The sequence below is a fragment of the Athene cunicularia genome (genome assembly GCF_003259725.1).
Source record: "Athene cunicularia isolate RWA chromosome 1 unlocalized genomic scaffold, athCun1 chr1_part1, whole genome shotgun sequence".
Lineage (NCBI taxonomy): Eukaryota > Metazoa > Chordata > Aves > Strigiformes > Strigidae > Athene > Athene cunicularia.
In genome coordinates this window covers 96,306,586-96,330,286 of record NW_020799091.1, presented here as the reverse complement: position 1 = coordinate 96,330,286, position 23,701 = coordinate 96,306,586, and the positions used below count along the sequence as shown (strand labels likewise).

At 40.0% G+C, this 23,701-nt stretch overlaps 1 protein-coding gene across 4 annotated transcripts in view; it reads right to left on the bottom strand.

The window, feature by feature from the left end:
• The window catches only part of ERG (ETS transcription factor ERG), a 107,294-nt gene that overhangs the window by 2,997 nt on the left and 80,596 nt on the right, over nucleotides 1–23,701 (bottom strand). For 2 of the 4 annotated variants that reach the window (XM_026856668.1, XM_026856678.1), the window contains exons 3-9: nucleotides 15,468–15,619; nucleotides 12,317–12,520; nucleotides 11,267–11,347; nucleotides 9,103–9,174; nucleotides 3,123–3,191; nucleotides 2,702–2,758; nucleotides 807–854 (exon numbers count right to left, since the gene is read on the bottom strand). In XM_026856668.1, coding sequence (XP_026712469.1) covers nucleotides 807–854; nucleotides 2,702–2,758; nucleotides 3,123–3,191; nucleotides 9,103–9,174; nucleotides 11,267–11,347; nucleotides 12,317–12,520; nucleotides 15,468–15,619 — 683 coding nt within the window. The remainder of the gene's footprint in view (nucleotides 1–806; nucleotides 855–2,701; nucleotides 2,759–3,122; nucleotides 3,192–9,102; nucleotides 9,175–11,266; nucleotides 11,348–12,316; nucleotides 12,521–15,467; nucleotides 15,620–23,701) is intronic. The other 2 variants (XM_026856685.1, XM_026856690.1) reach the window with 1 other exon arrangement.

Below are 23,701 nucleotides of genomic sequence, written 5' to 3'. Positions count from 1 at the left end.
GACTCAGAGCAGCAACAGTGAAATCTGCACAGTTCACAATCAGTGTTATTAACTCACCAAGAGAGTTCCTGTCTTTAGCCAAAATATGCTACAAGCCCCTGTCCACAATGCACCCCATTCTCTTCTTAAAGTGGGAGAACACTTCTGAAGTGTTTAACCCAAATATTCTTTGCAAATAGATAAGGCTTTTCTGCATTTTCCCTAAATATTTTTGCTGGTTTGGGTTATTCATTGCAATTTTTTTTTTTTTATTTTTCAAGGTCAGTATGGCATTATATTGTGGATTAACAGAATGTGGGACACACATGACTGATCGGTAAGAGACTCATGCCCTTCTGGAGGGGTACGTGGGAGCCAGATGGGTTATCTTACAGCACTTAAGAAAATCCCTGTGTTTAGGCAACTGAAGTGAACTCCTACTGATATCAGGAGTTCAAATACCTCTAATGAGGTATTTGACTGACTGAATGTAACCATCTACTCTAGGATGATTTGAATAGCTCTCTCTAGAGAGCTATATTAATTATGGCTCCAAGGAATATAATGGGACATAAGACACGTGGTTCATTCATAGACACCTACATTAAGATACATGAGTTTATGAGTCATAATCAGTGACCTCAGTCCCACCCTTGTGTAATTTAGAAACCTAATCCTGCAACACATTCGGTACCATCAGCTCCTACTGAGTCATACTGAAGAGTGGTAAAATCGGTCACATCACCTTCCAGGTCTGGCCTTAAAGCTGAAGAGAGGACATTAGCAGTGAAGAGAAATCCTCCTAAATCAGCAAAATCCTTTCTCACCTGGATTTGCAAGTCGGCTGCTGGTTGGTCCAAGAATCTGATATGGATCTACAAAATTGTGAAAGAAAGATTTAAAATCATTTAAGAGTGATACCAAATACTTTAGGCATTATTTTTTAATCTTGTAAGGGGCAGTGTATACTGCCTGACGGGACAGCAGGTCCAACACAGAGGAAAGTGGTTCCTTTCCCTGCATTGCAATATTTGCACATTTTCCCTTAAAACTGGGTGTGCAAGTGAACAGTTGCCAGGACACACATTTACCTTTTGTACTGTATTAGTGTGCTCAGGCATATATTCAGACAAACTGTAAGCTTGGCCCAGAAGTATTCTGATTCCTACTTAAATAAAGTACATACACACAGGCACCCTTTGGTACTATCAACCCTTTCAGCATGCCAGGGCCCACAGGCACAGAGAGGGAATGGAGTGAGAGACCCCTCCACAAAGGACATCAGCCTCTCTTCTTGTGAGGCCATATATGTTTTTCCCATATCACTGCTAACTCTTTCTGTGCCAAAAGAGCCTCCAGAAGAGGGCTGAGAGTGCATGGCTGAACCCAGGCAATGTGGCTGGGTTGATTCCTCTTTGTCACTGGAGTCTAGTGAGGGATCCCCTGTATCAACGTTGCAACTAGAGTTTTCAGAAGAGCCTGTGTCAGCCACACAATGCCAGTAGCAGCTCAGTGTTTTCCTCAAGGGATTCCCTCCGGAAATGAAAACTTATTTTGTTGTGCATTGAAATACAACAGGAAAAGGGAAGGCTGTGACAGAAGTACAAAAGCCAAAGCGATGGGCTGCAAGCACAGCCTGGAGCCCCTCGCTGAACAACGCTGTCATTGGGCTGCCTTGTCTCCGGGCAGCTGCTCTCAAACAGCCGCCAGCTTTACAGCCAAGAAGATAATCAGGTTACATTCCTTATACATTTAAATAATCTGTGCAGTTCACACACAGCCGTTAAATGGTCCTAAGGACATACATAAATCATCAGTATATTTCTTGAAAGTTTCTCATGGTTGGAAGGCCAGATTAGATAAAACGCTATTTGGGCAAAAAGCAGTATAATACTTCCCAGGCAGCATGCTTATGATTTAATGAGATGTAGTCATGTGCACAATCTTATTTAGCTATAACAAAAACCAGAATAATGATTTGAAATTCATGTGATAAAAACAGGGTCAGTCTTCTGAGCTAAGAATATCCTCCAAATCCCTTTTATTTCCTACTTCTACCCTTTTGCTGTTAACAGAAGCTGTAACTGACTCAGAATCTCTGTAGTGCTTTCTAGCTACCTCTCCAAAACACAGTCAAATTCACAATAAGGGATTAGGTCCAGCCCTTGGATTGCCTGCTTTGAAAACACAAAATGCACCCATTTTGCAAAACTACTAGTCTACAAACTCATAAACATCTACTGTCTTCTCAGTTGCCCAACACACTGACAAGCTTTCTAATTTTCCTGTTGAATTTCAGGAGCCCAATTCGAATAGGTTTCTGTATGCTGTAATCCATTTTAATTTATTTGCTCATGCACATTTTCCGACTGCTAGCATTTCAACTACTGTGGAGTATATGGTCTTTTGATATCCTTACCTTCCACTTTTATACCTAAACTCTACATAGGTACTTTGTTTAACTTTCAATCTGCAAGGTCATCACTGCCATTAAACATTACGAAAAGCAATTTTCAACAGCCATGGGAGCTTTCATCTCAGATCCAGCTGTAGAGCCAACTCATACACATCTGGGGATTTAGTGGTCACCAGCTGCAGATCTCATTAGTGGTCTGAATCAGATGTTGCAATTTGTTTCTGGTTGGTAGGTCAGAGCTGTGGTTCTCATCAAATTCAAAAACCTGGTCACACCCAGGTGCAATTTAAACAAAGTGACACCCACCTAACTGAGGACGCTGGTCTTCTGTTTTGGGAACTGTTGATGATGATGGCTGAGTAGCTGAAAATGGAAAAAAAACATGTAGTTATTTTTCCAGTTTGGAAGTTGGTCACCAAAACTGTGACAGATCCCAGGAGGCCTGGGACTTCTGCTGCTCACCACTCAAGGATGGTCACAATAGGATTTATCTGTATAAGACTATACGGTCCTGGACTTTGATGAAGCTCTGAGTTCAAGGAAGGATGTGGCTGTCCCAGTGACTCCACCCAGTATTGCCTATACACAGCTAACAGGCTTTCTAGCCAAGGCACAGGTAAAAATCCTTCAGAACTGAGGTAGCGCCTGTCAGTTCACTTCAGAGTCTATCCAGGTTGCACCAGATGTGCATTAGGCCAAGCAGCTAGACATATGCAGATGCTTTTACCTTTTGACTGAGGACTGGGGTGGGTGTGACTTGTCCATGCTGATCTTCTGGCTTGTTCATAAGGCAAATCTATGAAGGAAAAATACACTGATTCATGCAGATATGGCCGAAAGTGTTTATGTCCATAAGGGGCACATTTCTAGGGGACTCGGTGGACTGGAAAAATTACCGAAATAGGAAGAATACTCCTTGTTAAAAGCTTTATTGTCTCTAAAAATAACAGTATCACACTGCCCTCTGCATTGCTCTTTAGAGGTGCCTATTCTTGTTACATGTCTGAACTGCACCAAAATAGCTGAAATAGCTGGTACAAACACTCTATAGAGTCTATAATTTCCCAAGACTCAGAATACTCCCTTTAGTCCCCTTTCTCAGCCCAGGACACACACACTGCACATCATGACATTTATACTAGAGTCTTGCAGAAGAAGTACCCTGAGAGGTCAGAGCTCAGATTAAGCACAAACTGTGTACCATCCCCTCCCAATCTCCACATGTACAGAATTTTCTTCTAAGAAGATAGACTTGAGTTGATTTAAAGTGTTATTCTTTGCTAGTCTGTTGCTGTCATCCCTTGAGATTAATCAGATCTTATAGGTTGAGTCTGAGTGTTCTGTTTTCTGCCATGTGGTCATAGGCAGAGATATGTGAGACAAAAAAGTCTTGGTTTTGTTTGTTGGGAGATTCCTCTAAACCACTGTTATATATTTGCATTTTCATTAGCTCATTGCCATCATGCACGTTATTATGATCTCCCTGTGATATTATTCATCATGCTTGTAAATGCTCTCTTCCTCAGATACACTCTCTGTTTTCACTCTCATTGTTTAGAATCCAACCTTCTGAGATAACTGATTGCTGCACTTTGCCAATCTACTTGTTTCTCTTCTACCAGTCATTTCAAATTATTAATAATTCCTTTTCCTTCATTATCCCATCCACACTCCAGTATCCTCACAGATCTTTAGAGACATAACACGTGAAAACAGTGAACATGCTTAAAAATGTCAAACATATACATGTATACATATTATATTTCTTACAAAAAAGTGGATAGCTTTTTTCCAGCTTCATCTGTTTAAATATTCCTTTCTGCTTCTTGGGACTAGCTCCTTAACTTTACATATCTGAATTTTTGTTTGTATTTTCTTTCATTTACTTATTACTTCTACTTCTCTAGTTGAGAACTGTCAATGTTAGGTTAATGGTTGGACTAGGTGATCTTCAAGGTATTTTCCAACCTAGGTGATTCTGTGATTCTATACTTCATTTAAATGCTTTAGCATATAAAAATGAAGCAACTACAACATAAACACTTTCTTCATGAAGTAGATGTAGTAAATTCAAATGTTTGTTTTACCTTTTGAAATATTTTGCCATTGCCTGTGCTTTTGTATGACTGGCTTTAACACATTAGCTAAAATTGCTGTCAAAATCAGAGATTTACGTTGCCTGCCCAGGATCTCAGGAAAGTAGTATTACCCACGTGGATATAGTAAGTTGATGTGGATGATTTGATTCTTAACAGTACTTGTGCTTTATTTTAGAAATGATGTTTGGAAATGGAATATGAAAGTAAAGAAACAGTCACAGACTGACTCTGTGCAAAACAGATGTATCTCTGCTCATTTCCAAGCACTATGAGCAGAAGTATTGAATGGAAATAAAGTGTAATGTGAAATTCACAACCAAATTGCCTTTAATATTTTTAGTCTGTTTGGCGTGAGGAGTTGACTGGCACTACCAGCTGGGAGTGTCGTCTCCTGGAATCTTAGACTTTTGCTTTTACTGAGATATGCAATTTATCTTTGCATTGCATTTGAATAACTTGTGATCTTTTATCCCTGATTTCTTGAGAACTATTCCACAGTCTTGTCTTTCAGAGACTTGGAGAAAATAACGTGAATTGTAGAAGTACTCATCTCTGAGCAGAACACTGTTGTGAAGGTGAATCACTGTAATATGCAGATGTCCTGACCAGGTTAAGATCAGTACTGCTATTAACTGTTGTAGTTAAGAGAAACCTCATGGCCCCAGGACTTTATCACCTGGAAAAAAAATTCATGTTTCCAGGGGGTTGGGAGTTCTGTCTGTACAGAGGGGTACAGGGCTCAGCTGTGGGCTGCGTACATGTGCCTTGTCCAGTCCTGTCTTGACTGGCCAGTGTTCTACCACCATGGCAGACTTGCAAGGGGGATTCTGGTGACACAAGGGACCTATTTTTCCCCCTCATTTCTTCCATTCCCTGCTCAGAAAGACTAGAGATGAACAGGGGAGAAAGATCACATAGAAGGTATGTTCTTGTCCTTAGGCTGTGCAAGTCCTCCCACAATCCCCTCTCTCTCCCCTCCTCTCCTCTCCTCTCCTCTCCTCTCCTCTCCTCTCATCCCATCCCATCCCATCCCATCCCCTCTCCTTGTGGGTCTCCAAATTATTAGACACCTGTACGCTGAAAGGCCTATATGATGCTGTGTGCTTGTACTCAGTGGCACATGCAGCCTTGAATATATCTGCTACAAATTTAGTACTGTGAGGAAAATGTTTTGCCTTTTAACTCAATACATCATAAGATGGTTTTCTGACAACACCCTCTCCATTAAAAGAGAAATCCAGTTATGAGCCTTGAAATAGCACAAAATACCAACTTCATTCTTAGTTCAGTATTGTGCCTCGATAAACATTTTGCTATCCTAGATAAGCAGATCTGTTCTTATTCATGAGACAGTAGTACAACATGTCCTGATCGTGGACAGATCTTTGATGGGAATGCTTCTGTTTGATGAGACATGTAGACAAACCCATATTAGGTCTTTCTGAGCTCCTGATATCTTTATTGTATTACTTTCAGCTTGCTGAAACCTCATGTTCTGTTGTAAAGGTGACTGAAGAAATACGCCTTTGTCATTGCAATTCATTACAAGCCCTGCTCATTTCCTATTTTCTATTGTAGTGCCTTAACAATGGCAATGCTTGATTACTTTCTCCAGAACTGCACCCCAGGATTTGGCTAATTCCCATTTAACATTATTTATTCTCCCTTGCATTTTTGACCTTTTTCATGTTATCAAGTGATTGTCCCTAGGGTCTGCTATTGCTCTCACATGAAGAGTGCTTTGTTATGAAAAAGCTTCTTTGCAGTCTAGTTGAAATGTGACATTTAACTAAAAGGAAAGTCACACAATAAGCCAACAGAATAGTTATTTTGAGAGAAAAAATAATTTCTGGAAAAAAACCCCAAACTTCCTTCTGAATGAAAATTCTTACTTTAAAGATATTTGTCAACTTTCATTTGTAAAAGATAAAATAATACTTTCAAAACCATGTGATAGTTCATTGAAGGAAATGTTTAGTTATGATACACTGGTGTACATAGAATACAGACACTCTATACCCAAACTACAACTCCCATAAATAATTGTGTAAACACAGGAAGATGTTGACATGAAGCATTTTGTTTTGTAAGCAAGTATCACTGTAAATGTGATTTAGATAAAAATGCTGAAATGTAGGAGTTCGCCACATCTGACATGGGTTTTTTTTTAAAAACCTTTTACTTTCGAGAAAACTAGTATTTTATTTTTCCATCACAAGTCAGGATGAAACAAATACTGAAATCATAGAATTTCTCATGGACAAAAAATAACAGGTTTTGTTCAAGTCCAGTGGAAACATATCCACAAAACAGTATTCTTCCACAGCAGACTCATTGTAGCCTTTGCCTGAAATCGTCTCAACTGGCATGGTTATTTCCTGCAGGACACCTGGGTCCCTCTGGTCTTCTGTTACATGTTCATTTTGGTTGGAAACTACTGAGAGTTTTGGGCATCCTGTTTTACACTGCATAGTTGGTAATTGTTTATACAGGTATGCTTTGCCTTCTCATCCATATTTATGTCCACATTTCTCCGTGCCATTCAAAGCTCCTGGGTGCTACTATAACCTGTGACACGAGGCCATAGTTTGCTTTAATGATTCATGATAGTGTCTAACTTTTTGAATATCCTTTCTTCTAGTACTGAGTCTAAGCAGGTACTCTGTGACATGCTTAATTTTGATAATTTTATCATGTTTCCTCATCCCTAGACCCTGAGTTGAACAATTTGAAACTTTTATATCTTTTGACATGCTCGAAAGATTTTCCATATTCCCATGGCTTGCTCTCAGCGCCTTCTAATTCTGCAAATAGCCTTTTCGATAAGGGATGACACAGCTTTCTGTACAAGGCCACACTGCTGATTTATTTAACGGCAGTCAGATTTCCCATGTGATCCTCTGCTGTGTTTCTTCAGTTTACTTTTTTTTCACTTTGGCCATCAACTAGAGCAGTGGCTTTCATTGTGCCATAAATAAAGATGCCTACATCAAGTTCTTGTTTCACAAGTGAAGAGGGTTAATTTCAAATCAATAAGATATACAAATAACTTGTGTCTTACATTGCATTTATCAACTTGTATTTTCAGCTGTTAACATCCTGTCAGTTCGTTTCTCTTTAATAAGGCTTCTGGGCACCTGTACAGGAATCTTTTAGAGGAATCTCTGGTTTTAAGTAATGACAAAATCATATGCCTTCTGTAAGTTTTATACCAAATTTTATTGTGGCCATTTTCCAATTATTAAGAACTTTCTGCTATTTATTAATAATTAAACCACTATCATGGTAGAGAATGCTAAAGCACCCATGACTTAAGAAGACCATTATTTAGTTCTGGTAACAGGTTAATTAGCCAGTTCTTGATCTGTTTCTTATGATATGCTGATTTAACTTTTATTGTAGGTAATTGTGCAGCATTTTGATAAATGCCTTATGAAAGCCAAATGCCAAATGTATGCACTAGATCAGTGGTTTACTTTTTATTCATTATTATAATCGACAAATAAATCTAGCAGAAGAGTTTCTTTTCCTAGAAACTGAGCAGATGGATTTGATCACACAGTGGCCTGGTAGCTGTTTCCCTATGTATCTTTTTTAATTATCAATTAACAAATCTACAGACATGCATATATACATATATACAAGTTTACATAAAGTATTTATTTGTATGTACTGTCCTGGACTATACCCTAGACCACTGATGAAAGATAGCTAAAATATTTGCTATCCAAAACCCCCTTTGTTTTTAATGAGAGAATGTATCTTTTCACAAGAGCCCAGTCAATTCAAGTGTATGTCCCTTCAGAACACTTAGATTTACGCTTCTGGCTCAGTAATGGATTTCCTTTAAATTTACTATTTTGCTGCAATCCCTCTTGATGTCTCACAGTATTTTGCACTTATTACTGGAAAAGCAAATGTCCAGATTAGGCATTTTTCCAGCATCTTCAGCAGTGAAGGGTGATAGAAAGAAAATATTTAGCTTCATAGTAATGTCCTCATCTTTAATTATTCCCTTTAGCCTTTCACAAACCAGTATATCCCTGATACTTTCAGGGCCTTCAAACTTTTGAACAAGGTTTTCTTTCTTAGGTTTTGATTTTATTTATTTAGTCTCTATGTTGTGGAATTTGTTTGTCTCAAACATAAATAAAAAGTAGATTGAAGGAGAAACATGTACCCCATGTACTTTTAGAGTACTTTTCCCCAATATACTTCAAATAGCAGTTCAAAAGAGGTTATTCTTTCCTCATTTTACAAAGAGCTGAAGCACACTGAAAAGCATCTGCGCTGGGACAGTGCAACAGAACCAGTGAATAAAGCTCAGGTCTTCTGATTCTCTGGTGTTTTAAATAGAAGATAGCACTGCTTAACAGACAGAGATATGTGGAAGAAACAGACTTATTAAACTGCTCTGTTTAATTATCTCATTTGACACAATGATATATACACACATATATATATATATATATAATAGATGTACACTATTTGTGTGTGTATTCAAAATATAGCCTAATATTTACATAAACAGAGTTGGAGGAAAAAATGAGATAGTTCAAGAAGAAATTATTAAGATCACAGCATACAAAAGGTGGTTATTGTTCATACCTGGCCTGGTTGTAATTCTTTGTGTTGCTTCTGGATAAACTGATGTATTTGGAAAAATAAAAGTGGCACCTCCTAAAGAGAAAGAAGAAGACATAACACCTAAAGCTTCATTTTCACAGTCCCTAAGGCCACTGATATTTTCCCCCTTGTAGTGTGTCTGAGTGAAGACTATGAATAACTGATTTTTATCTTAGGATTATTATATATAAAAGTTAATTCTAATAGCCTTTGCACCATGTAAATTTATTCAAATTACTGGACAAAAGTCTGTGCAAAATCCATGTTAAAGGAGGAGAGAGTCAAGTTCAGAAATTCCCCTCTACCTTCACCACAATCACCTCCAAATGGGCAGGTGGTTGCATATCTTCTGAAATAAAATTTCTTTGCTTTCTCTTCATTAGTGTATGCACTTCCCAAAAAGATTCTTATTTTCAACAGAGACCATAAGCCTGGGCCAAAGCCTACTGGTGTCTGTGGGATTCTTCTCACAGACTTTGGACAGCTTTGGGTCAGACACTCAGAAATCTCATTCTCTTCAGAGTGAAAAATGAAAAATATTGAGTTTGATATAGAAAATGGTATCTCACTTATTTCAGGCATTGAAATTTATCTAACTACATCAACAGACTTCTAATGACCACATCTAGGAACATGAAAAGGGTCATAGGATTTATGCAGTTACTGCTGACTTCAAGAAGAACGTGTTTCTAACTCTTGTGGCAGCCTTTGAAAATCTCACTCCAAAGCTCTTACGCCAACAGAACAACTAATTTTCTTTATGATGATGATCAGCATGATATTATTCACACTCCCAATGACAGAAATGCAGACAATCTCATTTTGGTGAATTTAATTTCAAAATATCATTGTCAGTGCAAACATATAGAAAAAGATAACACACAGAATTGCTGAACTACACTTGGATAACTGTATGTGGAAACTTCTTGGCAAATTAGAATCTGAAAAGCCAGAAATGGAAAAGACCATCTAGTCCATCTATTTTTAAAAAGGTCTTAAGGCTTATTCCAAAAACCATCAAAGTCAATGGAAAAACTTTTGTTGCTTTTGGTGAGGTTTGCAGCAGGCCTACAGCCCACAGTAGGACTTTATGTCAAGTGGCAAACATCTAATCTCAGGAAGAAATCTAATCCAGTCAATTTTGTGAGGAAACTCACTGCTATTTACCACAGTGAAAAACTAAATGAAATATGAAAGAGGCATCGCAGTCCCAGGTTTTGTTGTGAGGTTTGGTTGTTTTTTTTTTTCTTTTGCATCATCCTTTGTATTATCTTTTTCATTTCTCATAAATAATTGTTATTTCTGGTCACTGTAGGTAACTAATACCCTCAGGCATGATCATGCAATATTCCAAACATCTTTAATCACTATGCATACCATACTATATGTACAATTCCATGCCATCCTCTGTTGCACAAATGCTAGGGAAAGATAAAATTTATTCTGAATTACTTTTCGTAAGTGTTTTAATCCTGAAAGACAGATGCTTTTGAGGCATGTACTGTATCATTCTCCTACCTACACTCAGTACTTTTCTGGGCCAAATTAACAGAAGGGTGAATATTAACAAAAATAATTTTACATTCAGATCAGATTTAGCGGAGATTAAAACATCAAACTTAGTGGAGTTTCCAGCCCAAGTCCCAAATAGCTGACAAATGAGATGAGTTATCTGCCTAAATAGCAATTTTATTGAATTATACCATATATATACTGCATGGGAGGGGAGACAGTCCCCATTCACCAGAGCTTACAGTACTTAGACAAGCACTGAAGCATTGTGAGCTCCACCAACCTTCTAGGGATCCATGGAACAGACCTGACAGTACAATGAGACAGAATGAGAAAAAAAAAAGTTGTCAGAGACAAAGGCCCCAAGCCTTCAGTTTATCATGTCAGGGACCCCGCTCTCTTGTAGTACACAAGAAACTATCAGTAAGGAGACCATTTTTGCACCATCTGGCCCTGCAAAAAATCTCACCTTTTTTTCTGTGTGCCTGTGCATAAAACTCACACACACAGCAAGGAGAGGATACTCTTGTCTCCCTTCTTATTTACCATTTCCATTTTTAGCAGACAACCCATAAAAAGGAATCCTATGCTTTTAGAAGATGACCTATAGCAATGGGAGCAGTGCCAGCATTACCTGTGTTTCTAGCATGCATTAACCGTGGAGAGTTTTGTAAGGCCTTATCAACATCATCTGAAGTCAAATGTGGAAGAGGAGCTACAAAACAAAACAAAAAGCAACACCAAAATGAAAAAAAAATTCTGAATTATCTTTTTAAACCATATTTTCCCCTGACAGGATTGTTTGAATGCGAGTCTACCAACAGTCAGTTTCAGTCTGCAGTTTGGAGGGAGGCGTGTGTGCTACAACCTAAACTAGGGCATTCATTTATTCCGCATTACGAATGCATAATATTTCTGACTGATTATTGACAGTGTGCGTGTGGAGAAGACTGCACCGCACTGGTGTTGCAATGCTTGTTGTTTTTTTCTTTAAAAACCACGTTCACTTTAACTTCTTTAAACTGAGATAAACCTGCAAAATTTCCTTAAGCTTACTTGAAAGCCCTCAAGCCAAGAATTCACTAGTCCCTTCTTTCCCTTTGAAATGCTAGCCATGCACTACAGGTAATTTGCGTTTGGACTTCAGGGACTGTTTCTTTTTTTTCCATGAATTTACAGAACTTTTATTCAATTCAGCGAAATCTTCCTGATCCTATTCAAAGTAGAGGAAACTGTTGTCAGTCCTTAGAATCATGCCTGGAATTCACTTTATGAATCAAAGTTTGCACTCTCCTTTAGTATTCTCATCATTAAAATGGAAAAAAATGAGTATGTGACCAGAAAAAACATTAGCACTGAATCCCACATGATTTTCTTCCTACAGTATGCTTATGAATCTGCTGGGTTTCAATTTGATTTCTCTCTGAGATGGACACGTAGAAATATTGCCTCTTCCATGAACATGAGCGAAAGCCAACTGAAAATTAATGGGAATCTCTCCATCAGACTCAAAAGGCTTTGGATCAGGTTCTCTACTATGTTATTAGGAACAGCAACATCTGCAACGGACATTTGAAAACCCAGCTGAGTGTAGTAATGGCCAGGAAATGGCCATTAAATCTAACACTGGTATCAACCACAGCTTGATTGTAGCCACTACCATAATGACAGAAAACTAGCTTACTCTCTCTGAGGTAGTGTAGGTGTGACAGGAGGATATCTGCATTATAGCTTGGGGTGAGTCTCTGGAAGTCATCTTTGGTCATTTTACACAGCTCTTTCCCATCGATGTTCTGGAACAACAAGATGTCCACATCTGGGAGACCGTACTCCTTCACCGCCCATTCCAGCCACTGGCGTACGTGGTCTGTGCTCCATAATGTAGGATCTGGTGGCATCACAAAGTATAAAATTAGACAGAGAGGGGAGAGTGCTGATGAGCTGGACCAGTACAAAATAAATGTAGACCACAGTCAAACTGGAGGGACCTTCATCCCCTGTTTACTGACTTCTGGAGATACACGAGGAATTAATTTGGCCTGTTGAGTGCAAAGGAGAATAACTGTCTGTTATTCAGAGCTGAAAGCTCTGATTATTAACAACAAACCCTCTGCTGTTGAGCTCCTTTTCCCATTTAGTTAATCTTATTACTTTTATGCATTATTTTCCACATATTAACATAGGCTCCTGTCCTCATGAAGAAAATACTCTTTAGAAAAGTATTTAAGAAAGCCCACTAACAGCACTGCAGCTTGTATCTGAACAATTTTCAAAGTTCTCTGTTGAATTTGTATCTTTATTCAAGTGAAATTTCCACTCAAGTCAGAAGTGGAAATAGGCTAAGTAAACTAAGTGAGGCAGGCATAGGCTAACTAAGCACTCGCAGATTTGACCGGTTATTTAATGAACTAGAGTGGGTCATATTAAAATACTCTGCACTGCCTTTCCTAGACTGCTGTGTTTTACTGTTGTGCATTGCTACACCTCTATGGATTTTTACTTATACCTGAAGTACTGGCACAAACATCTGGGGAAAAAAACAACTAGTACAGATTTTTAGTAAAACATAAGGCCAAATACCTTGGTTTTCTGAATGAATCCTTGATTTTGACTTAATTTATTTGCCTTTATTCTCCTTCTTTTCTATTTATTTTTCATTCTGCTTTTCCCTATTCTTGAGTTACAGTAAGCACCCATCAACATGAAGGTCCCTAAGGACCTGCAGCGCACATCCCCATAATGGAAGACACCTTCTACCATGAAAAATTGATGCTTTTTTGCAGAGAAAAGATTAAAACCAACGGAAAATGAACTCCTCGAGAGTTTGTGCCTTCCAACCTAAATGACTCTGTCATTCTGTGATATCCTGAAGACTAAGAATGAAGCACACAGAAGTCAGATGGCTGCAGTCCATCACATGAAATTCTGTAGAAGGGCTGGGACTTGAATGACAGCCTAAATAGCTTTTCTAAGGCTTAACTTCAGTGCCATTCTCTCTCTCCTGTTGTTCAGGCTGGTCTGAAAGAGGTGGGGACCTCTTTCCATAGGGAAAGAACTATTCAGAATCTGTTGCTCACTCCCAATCCTCTACCCACTTAGTGCCTCCCCCTTTCTGATGCTTCTCTTGGCATTTTAAGCCCTTACAAGTCAGAATGTTTAATCTTCTGGGGCTTCCGAGGGCTTCTCTGTTCTCTGAAGTGCACCAAAAAGCACTTAAAAGAAGCCCTCCATCTGTTATGAAATATGTCACAAACTAGAGGGATGCAAGTCTGGTGGTAAACCTAGGGTCTGGATGAAATTGCCCACAGCTACTGCAGAGAACTATGTTCAGTTTGAAGTAAACAACCAAACACCAGGAAGTTTACCCAAACATCTGGATTATGCCTATAATTTTTAAATGCTTCTTATTTATGATAACTAGAAAGTTACCATATCTGGAGATGTGAATTTTGCTTTTTTTATTCCTAAACATGGCCACATGAGCTGCACACTGCCTATGCAGTAGTCAAACAAAATCAAAAATGGTTTGTATGCATACATTTCTTCTAGGGACCTCAAAATAGCAAGGTTGTGACTGTGACCATCTTGTTCCTTGAAAGTCACTCAAATTCACCTCAAAACACACCTCCAGGAATACACTGAGAAAAAGAGATCTTGCTGAGCTAACCATGCTAAGGGCTACTAAAAGACTACAAAAAGTGCCAAACTCCAGTAAGACAAATGTTTTAGAAGAACATTCAAATGTCGTGAATTTCAGTGTGGTCTGCTTCCATTTGTCAGGACACTTCACTATTCAGCGCATCACTCTTCTGTCTGGAGAACAGAACTGTCAATACCATTGCAGAGGATACTGCAACATATTTGTCCACCCGTATCTTGGCAAATAACTGAAATAATCACAGCTTGCAAAATTGGCCACAGTTAGTACTCTTGCATATCTAAGCAACTGAAAAACTGTAAGAATATTAAGCAATGTAGCAGTAGCAGAAATGTTTCAGATAGGCACATCTCTGCTGGAGAGGAACTAGCAGCAAAACATTCCCTTCCGTTTGCAGGTTGCAGGTGTTGTGTCTATGCTGTGTACATCCAGTGGTTTATGAACACCCACATATGTCATGATGGTCTAATGCTGATGATGGTCAGAAATAGGCATGCTAATTATTTTGCAAACTGAGTAAACTAACTTTCCAGCAGACGTTTGTTTGGAAGACAAGGCACACAGGAGTGAATGCCTTCTTGTTCAATTAACTGCTGAATCCCACAACCAAGCTTGCCAAGACTAACCAAGAATTTCTCAATTGTGCTCTTATATTGCAGCAGAGTTGTCAGTTTCCTTATTAAAATGTTTTACACTGCCCAAACTCAGGGGATAACCTAGATAAATGCTTGTTTGATTTCACAGAAGCTCTTGTGTTTTTAGCATGCTGAGGGCCAGACTGCGCTTGGTATTTGAAGGGATATCATGTGGTATAGTGATCCTTTCTCTCTCCCACACGCTCTGCACCCAGCTGATCCATGATGCTAGGAAATGGAAATGGCTCTTCATTTTTCCCACTTCATGGTGAAATAATCCAAAAGGAGCTAGAAAAGTCAGATAAGATCTGAGTGCCTGTCATCAGCCAGTTCTGCTGCTGCTGAAATAGAAAGAACAGGTTGATGTGTTTTTACTATGATGTTTCTCAGCTTGTTCTCTTAATAATCATGGGAAATTACTGTTCCTTTCTTCCTTAACACCCGTATCACATTGCCATTTTTTCCCAAATATTCTTAAATAATGTTAGTAGACTTAGGGAAAATGCATTTTTTTTTCTTGAAATTTTTGTGTAGAGTCTAACCTGCTGGCACAATGACTCTTCGTTCATTGGTAGTCATATTTGGGGGTGGAATGTGCTTCTCTTCCATGTAGTTTCCATAGTTCATCCCAACATTGTCTGAGCTGCTAACCATTTTCCCTCCTTTTGCCACGCTGCAGTCATCAGGAGAGTTCCTAGACAGAGAAGAGAGTTGTGCTTCTATTATTATTCCAGTCCCTACTAATATCCTCAGCAAAGAATCACACTGCATGAAACGGAAAAAACGAGACTTGAGTACCAGGGTTTGGCTGTCGCTGGAAAACTCAGTGCCTACCACCCAGTGACTCTGCTGATTCCTTCAGTTGCCTCAGAAAAAATGACTCGCCTCAATGGACCATATATTTATTTTTATTTTCAAAGGATCAGGCTCTTATATGTCTCCAAACACACAGACACAACGATTTATTTCCAGAGACTGGGCTAGAATGGAGGCTTGTTCATATGATTGCTGGAGCCTGACGGGTGCAAGTAGCTGCACTTCTCTCTCCAAACATGTCACAGATAGCTCAGCAAACAGCGATGCACTTAATGCAAATTTGCTGAGGGAAAACTGTTAATAGTTGTCATTGTTTAAGCCTTGGACAAGCCTTGTCCAAGACTTGGACAGCTTCCCATCTCCACTGCTGTCATTGTTTCATGTGGGCCACGCTCAGTTGCACTTTATGTCATGCAATGTAGACACACTTTTATGTATGGCTTACAGAAAAGGAACATTTGCCAAAGCCATGATTCAAAATACCACACACATGACTGGAAAAACCTTTCAGCTCCTGACTAGCACAGTCTCCATGGTACTATAGTCAAGAAATGGAAATCTGTAGAGGATCTGCAACCAGACACCTCTTTAATTTTGGCTTTGCTTTCTGAATAGAGTCTTTAGGTTTAACATCCCACTGGGGGTTCCCTAATGGCATTTTAATTGCATCACAGTTTTCTTTCTGGCAGACACAGACATATTTGTCCCTTAATTTAATGTCTACAACGTGTTTCATCAGAGAGAGAAAAATTGTTACAAAAATCAAAATAAAGAACAGAGCCATGGGGAATACCTTCAAATGTAAAGAGGCTGTTTGGCAAGGGAAGGAGAGTGTTAGTTGGGTTTTGGTTTCTTTAGTGATACTACATTACTAACAAGCTCTCTTTTAGTCTTGCCATTTAACTCCTGAAACTACTATGGTCTTACTAAACAAGCAGTAAATCAGGTTGCAATGCTTCATTTTGGTTCCTTGCAAACCAACTGATTTGCAGTCCAGAGAACCAAGAGACCATCCAAGACCCAGACTCATGGAAGCGTGTTGCAGGATCTGCTCCCTGCCCTTCCAAATGTGTTTCACGCAGAGCCCCTGTCTCTCCCCAGCTCAGAAATCCCAGCTCTTGCTGCAAGTGTTGGGCAGCAATGTCACTGTGAGCCCACCAGTGATCAGAATATAGGTACTTTCCCAGAAGGGTTTTGCTACTGTTTGAGGATGAAAGAGGAAAAATAATATACAGTTTGGACCACTGTCTGCTCAACATATGTGAAAAGGATGTGGCAGATATTTTACCCAATGCCCAAGTGACTCAGTTGAGTTGACTGCTCAGGAACTAATGTGGTTATAATTCTCACACGTGTGTTTTAAAAAATAACTAGCACTTGCAAAGCTGAAAAGATTTTGCATACATCATAAATACTAAAAGTATATTTTAAGTGTATCAGTTTTTTGCTACACAGTGTTACTACTAATTTTACCATGATGTGTTAATGTATATATTAAAAAAAAAACCAAAACCTGCTGATGGTTTTCATCTTAAAAATAAAATATATCACAGAATCATTCAATGGGCACTGTCATCTTCTTTAGGAGAAAGAACAGAGCCTTGAATGTTGCCTGGGAAATGTTGGCTTCACATACCTTTTTCAGGTATAAAATATCTTGGGTGCCGCATAACATATTACATATGAAATCTGCCTTGTGTAAAGGTCCTACAACTGCTTTGTCAGACACAGGACTGAATAATAACCACAAGGGAAGACACAGTCAGCATATGGTCTTGCCTGTCATTGAGTGATAGTGAATTTAGCTTTGCCTCTCAGAATCAGAATACTTGGGCATTATTCTCTCAGGTTTAACTTTTCTATCCCACTGCATATCTCTAAATATAATTCTGGGATGCAGCTTATTTCTGTCTAAACAGAGCTAAGCAAAATAAAGTAACCTTTTCTTTCAGACGTAAACATATTGAAAAAGATCTTTTGTGATGACTGCTTATGACTAAAATGTTGGCTTTTTCTGTTTACCTTTAATAAATACAAATGGCATATATGCATAAGTATGCATACTATATCCCGTATATTTGGAAACATCATCCAACTCCTGCCCTCATACCTGTGAGGATGTCCATCCTGACTCCCAAGGCCAGTTATGTTACAAAGACAAAAGAAAGAACCAAGCGGCCCCTTCATCAACTTTTTTGGAATATTTTTGTGAAACAGAGAGCTAGCAGCACCCTTTGGCCTAACTGGCACTGCTACTGGTTTTCTGTGAAAAGGAACTAGGGATATAAGTACATCAAAGTCATGCTGCTGATGACAAATATCACATCAGTATTAGACTACACCACTTCTATGGGCAATCATGCATTAAAAACACTTGTAAACACTGAATAGTAAATGATGTGAAAGATCCAGTAGTAGCACACAGCTTTTGGCAATCTTACAGAGCTTCTGAGTTGGTTTTCTGATCTGAATATAAACAAACAGGTGGGGAGGAAGATCTTAAATAAGTAATAAATTATCATTAAAATCAAGAAGTAGATGGTCAAGGGTTTTGTCCCATTAACTTACTGAGTGGACAGGCAAATTCCCAGTTCAGCAAATCTTCTAAGACTTAACTTCAAGCATGTAAGCAGCTCCATGGGAGCTAACAGGACTACTCAGGTACTTCAAATTGAGCATGTGTTTATGCATGCCACTGAACCAAGGCTTAATTCAAATGGCTGGAACGAACTTCTATGGTATAGAAAGCAAAAATGAAAATGCAAACAGACACTAGAAAAGGGTATTTTTAGTGCCCAGAACAACAAGAGAGTGATTGTTCGCAAAGGCTTTTTTAAGGACTTTCTGTGAGTCTGCTTTATTTCTGAACCACTGGGGGAGCAGGGGTAGTGGAAAAGCAGCTTTCAGAAAGTGTGCCCAGTGTAAAGGGTGCAGCTTTGCAGTGATTCATCCTCAGCTCCAAGTCCGAAATGAAACTAGAGATGTTTTTCTTCACAGCTGCATGTTATTTTTACCCTTGGTAAATATACTGTGTTACACCTGGAATTTACAAAAGAAAAAAAAAGTGTAAAGGTTACAATCATGCTACGCACCAGCACTTTGTCCCGTCCTGAGCTGATTCAGCTCTGATCACTGATAAACGTCAGTTGAAGAATATATTTCTCCATGGGTCCTTTCACCTGGAAGCCTTGCCTTTATTCAGGGTTACTTAGAATCAAGCTGATTTGATGGGTAAATTTAGTGCCCATTCCTACTGAAGCCGACTGGAATTTTGCCAACCATTGACTCTGATGAAAGCAGTTTTAAGTTCATAAACAAGTGTATGAAACACATTTTTTCCTCTACACTGTGCTACTATTTTCCCTGTGTGCATAAAACACCTGTGTTGTGTTAAAATGCAAGGTGTCAGAGAAACACAGATTAAGAATCAGCAAAATTTTATATGATCTGTGACATTCCTGTCATATAAACCCCTCTATTTAGTATTTCTGAATTTCAGAGTGAAATAAAGGAGAAAATGTGTGTTCTCCAATTGTCTTTTTAAGCTCATTTAATAACCACAGCTTGGATAACTTCCTTACACGGGCTACTTATAGGAAAAGGGTTTCAAGGAGAGTAAAGCAGTGTAAGGATGCATGGTCTCCATCCAGTCTGTGGCTGGTCAGGTCAGAGGACACACTGAGCTAACAGGAACTTTTCTTCTGAGGCTCTAGTGAACAAATCATGACACTGACTTACAGAATACAGATTCCTCTCCTCACCTCTCTCATTTCATAATGTCAGTGATCTGAGAAAGAGGGGAACGGCCCCAGCAGAGCTGTGACATCCCCACCCTGTCCTCACATACAAGAGTGAGAGCTTCATAAAGACAGCATTCTCAGATAATCTGGGCCAACATATGTAAATTTATATTTAGCTAAAATGACATCACGTAAAGGTCAGCTCATACTGAGTGTATTGCAAGGCATGCTCAGGCTCATCTCCATTCACTGCAGCTACTCAAGTTGCAGTGAATTTAGTCAGAACCCCCAAAAATGGTTTGCCGATGAAAAAGCAGGCCATGAAAAAAAAAAAAAAAAAAAGCCAAAACTTCTCTGAGATTTCTTACTTTGAGGTAGGTACACTGATGTTTTTTAAAGCACACCTGACATGCTTTAGTCCAAATATCAATTCAAGCAGTTATGTAGCTGCAGCCCTAAATGCACTTCTCTGCCACTCTCTACACCCTCTATCTCTTAATGAATCAGTGGGGTTCACATCTGCTGAGACCTGCCGCAGCAGTGACAATCAAAGAGGGGTCCTGTGGATCCCCCTCTGGGTTCCCCTTTGGCAGCAATGACTGGTGACAGTCCAACCCTCTCTGGTGAGAAGGAGCCTTGTGCTCCTCAGACACCGGAGCAGCTTGAAGGTGGCTGCACGAGCAGCTTTGCAGAGCCCCAGGGGCTTCTTCCCTGACACCAACAACTTGGAGAGACTCTGACAAGCACTTTCAGTGGTGGTATCAAAGGCCCCAACACTTGCTTTGACAGAGCTCAGTTTCCACCATGCAAAGTCATCCCCCAGCATCACAGCTGGACGTGGCTGCCCAGCTGCTTCTGTGAATACAGCAGGCCAAGCCCTGCATGCACACCAAGACCTCTGCTCCTGTGCAGGCACCTGCCCTTAAATCTGCTGTGTGAGCACCACCACACTTAACCTGCTGAAAGGAAAACAGAGGTTTTATTTTCCCTTCCAAGGTTTCTTGTTAAAACAGCACAAAATTCCCCACAGAGGACTCCAGCATAACAGAGGCATTAAAACGCCAGAAAACGCACATAGGTTAAAAAATCCCTGGGGTACTCACACAGGCTCTCGTGCAACTGCTTAGCAACTGAGCTGGAGAGCTGCTTTCCCATCAAGTACGCAAATAAGTAAATAAATGGGTGGGTGGGTAAGTAACTCAGTGCTTAGCTATAACCTGAGTCACTCCCCCACCCACGTGGGGTGGCTGTATGAAGGCAATGCTCACCCACAGGAAAGGGGGCAGACAGGGTAGGCGCAAGCAGATGAGGTCTGTGGAAGGGAGGGAAGCCCCTCAGGACCTGTGCTGCTGCTTAAAGCTGGCTTAAGCTGATGCTGAAGCCATGGTGACAGTCCGTTTACCTTTGCTATAAGGTGGGTGTCAAACGCAGTCCTAAGACAAAAGAAAATAAACAAAAAGGAAAACCAAAATTCCCACTGGGCCATGCAGTCATGGAAGTGCATTGATCAACGAGGGGCTAGCAGGGGCAACAAAAATGGTCTCCAACTGTCCCAAAAGACTAGGGCCACAGAGAGGCTGGGACTGGGGCAGCCCCATGCTAACACACCCCTGTGGTGTCCAAAACAGGGTCAGACATCGCCATGTGGGGTGCCCCAGGCTTGGTAGGTGCTCAGGGTTGCATGGGGCCAGCCCAGGGGTGGCTCAGAGATGCGACACAGCGGCACGTAGAGGTGCTTCCGGTTCCTTCCTCCAGTGAAAGGAGAAAGCAAACACCATATGCCAACACATGCAACGTTGTTGGCTTTCTGTAAGCAAAACAAAAGATGCTTGTTTATTGAGTTGTATACGGAGGCGCCGTTCATTTTCAATCAAACAATAACTTTTGCTAATTGAAACAATCCTTTCTCTTTTTTTGTTTAACTTTCCCTAGCTATCTTGCAGTCCACAGCTGCTTCAAGCCTTAAGGCCATCATGGCAAATTAAGGCAGTCAGCGTCTGGCTCACTAGAGGCCAGTCAAGCTATAAATATTACCAGCCTGGCTCTTTGTGTTCACAGTGTGGGGAAACAGCTGGTTTAAGTTTGACTGCACGTTGTCATTTCTCCATTAGTGCAAACACTTCAATATTTCTTATGTGTGAGGTTGGAGTGAAGAAAGGGAAAGAAGGGAAGAGGGTCACTAAAAGCCAAAGCTAAGAAATGATGTTCTGTATATACATAATTTACAATTAGATTGCTGCCTGGGAGAAGGCTGACGTCTGACATGGTGATAGCTAGGCCAAAGCCACAATGACTTCCCAGTTGGCCTATAACTTTCAGGACCTATTTTCTCTTGTTTTTCTTTTATTATTTTTATAGAAATTCTATTATAATGGTAATGGATTACATTTCTCAAATTGTATTTCATTTCAAGAGCTTGTAAGACTGTTGTATTTGTGGTTTCATAAAATATGAAATACCAGGAGACAGGACCCTTCCCAAACCACATACTCCTTCTTTTGTGGGCAGGGATCATATAGAAATTTAGCAAAATAAAGCATGCCAGGCAAAACCAGAAGTGACATCTTGTATGGAAACCATAATCCCCCATGTCTGTGGAATGTCTGCTGATTTTTTTGATTAGCATTATCAGACTGTGAGGCTGACTGGTGTGAATTGGTAAAGCCAATTAGACACTTTGTTTTTATGCTTTGTCTTAAAAAGCTATCTACAAACTTTAAATAATGAACACCCTCACTGATACTATCCTGATCAAAATAAAACACCTACTATTAAAGGGGGAAAGGAGAAGATGCATCTCCAAACACGCTGGGTCAGAGACAACCTCTGTACTGACAGTGCTTGTGCCATGTCAGCCTGGGGGAACACCACAACCACCAGCTCTAAACGCCCTAGACACAGTAAATGCTGTACTGGAAATAAAGCAGTAATGATAGCAATAGTAATTAAAAATAACAGTGATCATAACTCTTGTGGGGTCCTATGACATTATCCAAAGACTAATTTTATATTTCACTATCCATAGGAGAGCTTTTGGTTGTTTAGCACTTTTGAAATTCTGGCTATCCTCATCTCCCTCTTAAAATCCTGAAGCTAAACACGTAATTTAAGCATCAGTGGTCAATCCAAAATGTAACCATGCCAATTATGAATTAACACATTATTCCAGTGTGGAAAGCTTCTTAGCTAGCACCTGCCAGCCCAGCACCCCCAAAAAAAGTTGCAAAAAAGTAGCTATAGTAGTAGTGAACTGCCTTTGTTTTTCTCCTTGACAACATGTTTGCCTCAAGAACAGAGCCAAACCATGCACACACACACACACACATGCACACACACTAATGTTAAACCGTTGGATTTTCAGAGCAAACAGGAACTTCTTAAAGTAGTCACATATAAAGCCTTACATGGAGAAGATGCTGAATTTGCACTTCTTCCAGTTTGGTAGGCAGCCACTCCACCAACCACCCAGTCAGTGGGAAAAAAGATTATCAGTCTGAGATAACTAACAGCATGTCTTTTTATCCAAGATTAATGTTACTTTACATAGGCAGCTCCAATAAGCACATTAGGAAAGTCATCTCTTTAAGACAGATCTCCCAACTTTGCTGTGGACTGATGTAGGGGCTGACTCAATCCCTCTTAGAGACAGAGGAGAGAGCCCCATTGACTGCCACAGGCTTTGGACCACGCTTGTTGTTTAGTCTGAGGTGAGGTTTACCAGGAATACTAGGGCTGCATGCCGGTGGTATGCCACCAGTTGTGGAAGGGATGGCACTGAGCCTCAGCTGCAGGGTTGCACTCCAGAGATGGAAAAAGCTGTGCCCTTGAAAAACAAGTGACCAGCTCTGTTTCTCCACGTGTTGGATGCAAGCAAGGTGTGCAAATCCACCAGTATCATACCATAGACTGAAGCATAACACAGGGGTACCTCACATAGTTTAAAGCACATCTGACGGGCTCCTAGGAGCATGATGCTCCTGTCATGGTGGCAATACTGAGCTCCATATAGATGAGTGCACCCTCCTTTCTGGCTAGGCACATCATCTGGCACATGGCTAGACTGTGCAAAGTACCTCAAATGCTACTCATTCAGATTTACTGGGTTGTATAGCGGAAAACAGGTACCGCTTAGGAAAATTTACATCAAGGGGAAAAGGGAAGGGAAAGGAGAGGAGAGGAAAGGAGAGGAGAGGAGGGGAGGGGAGGGGAGGGGAGGGGAG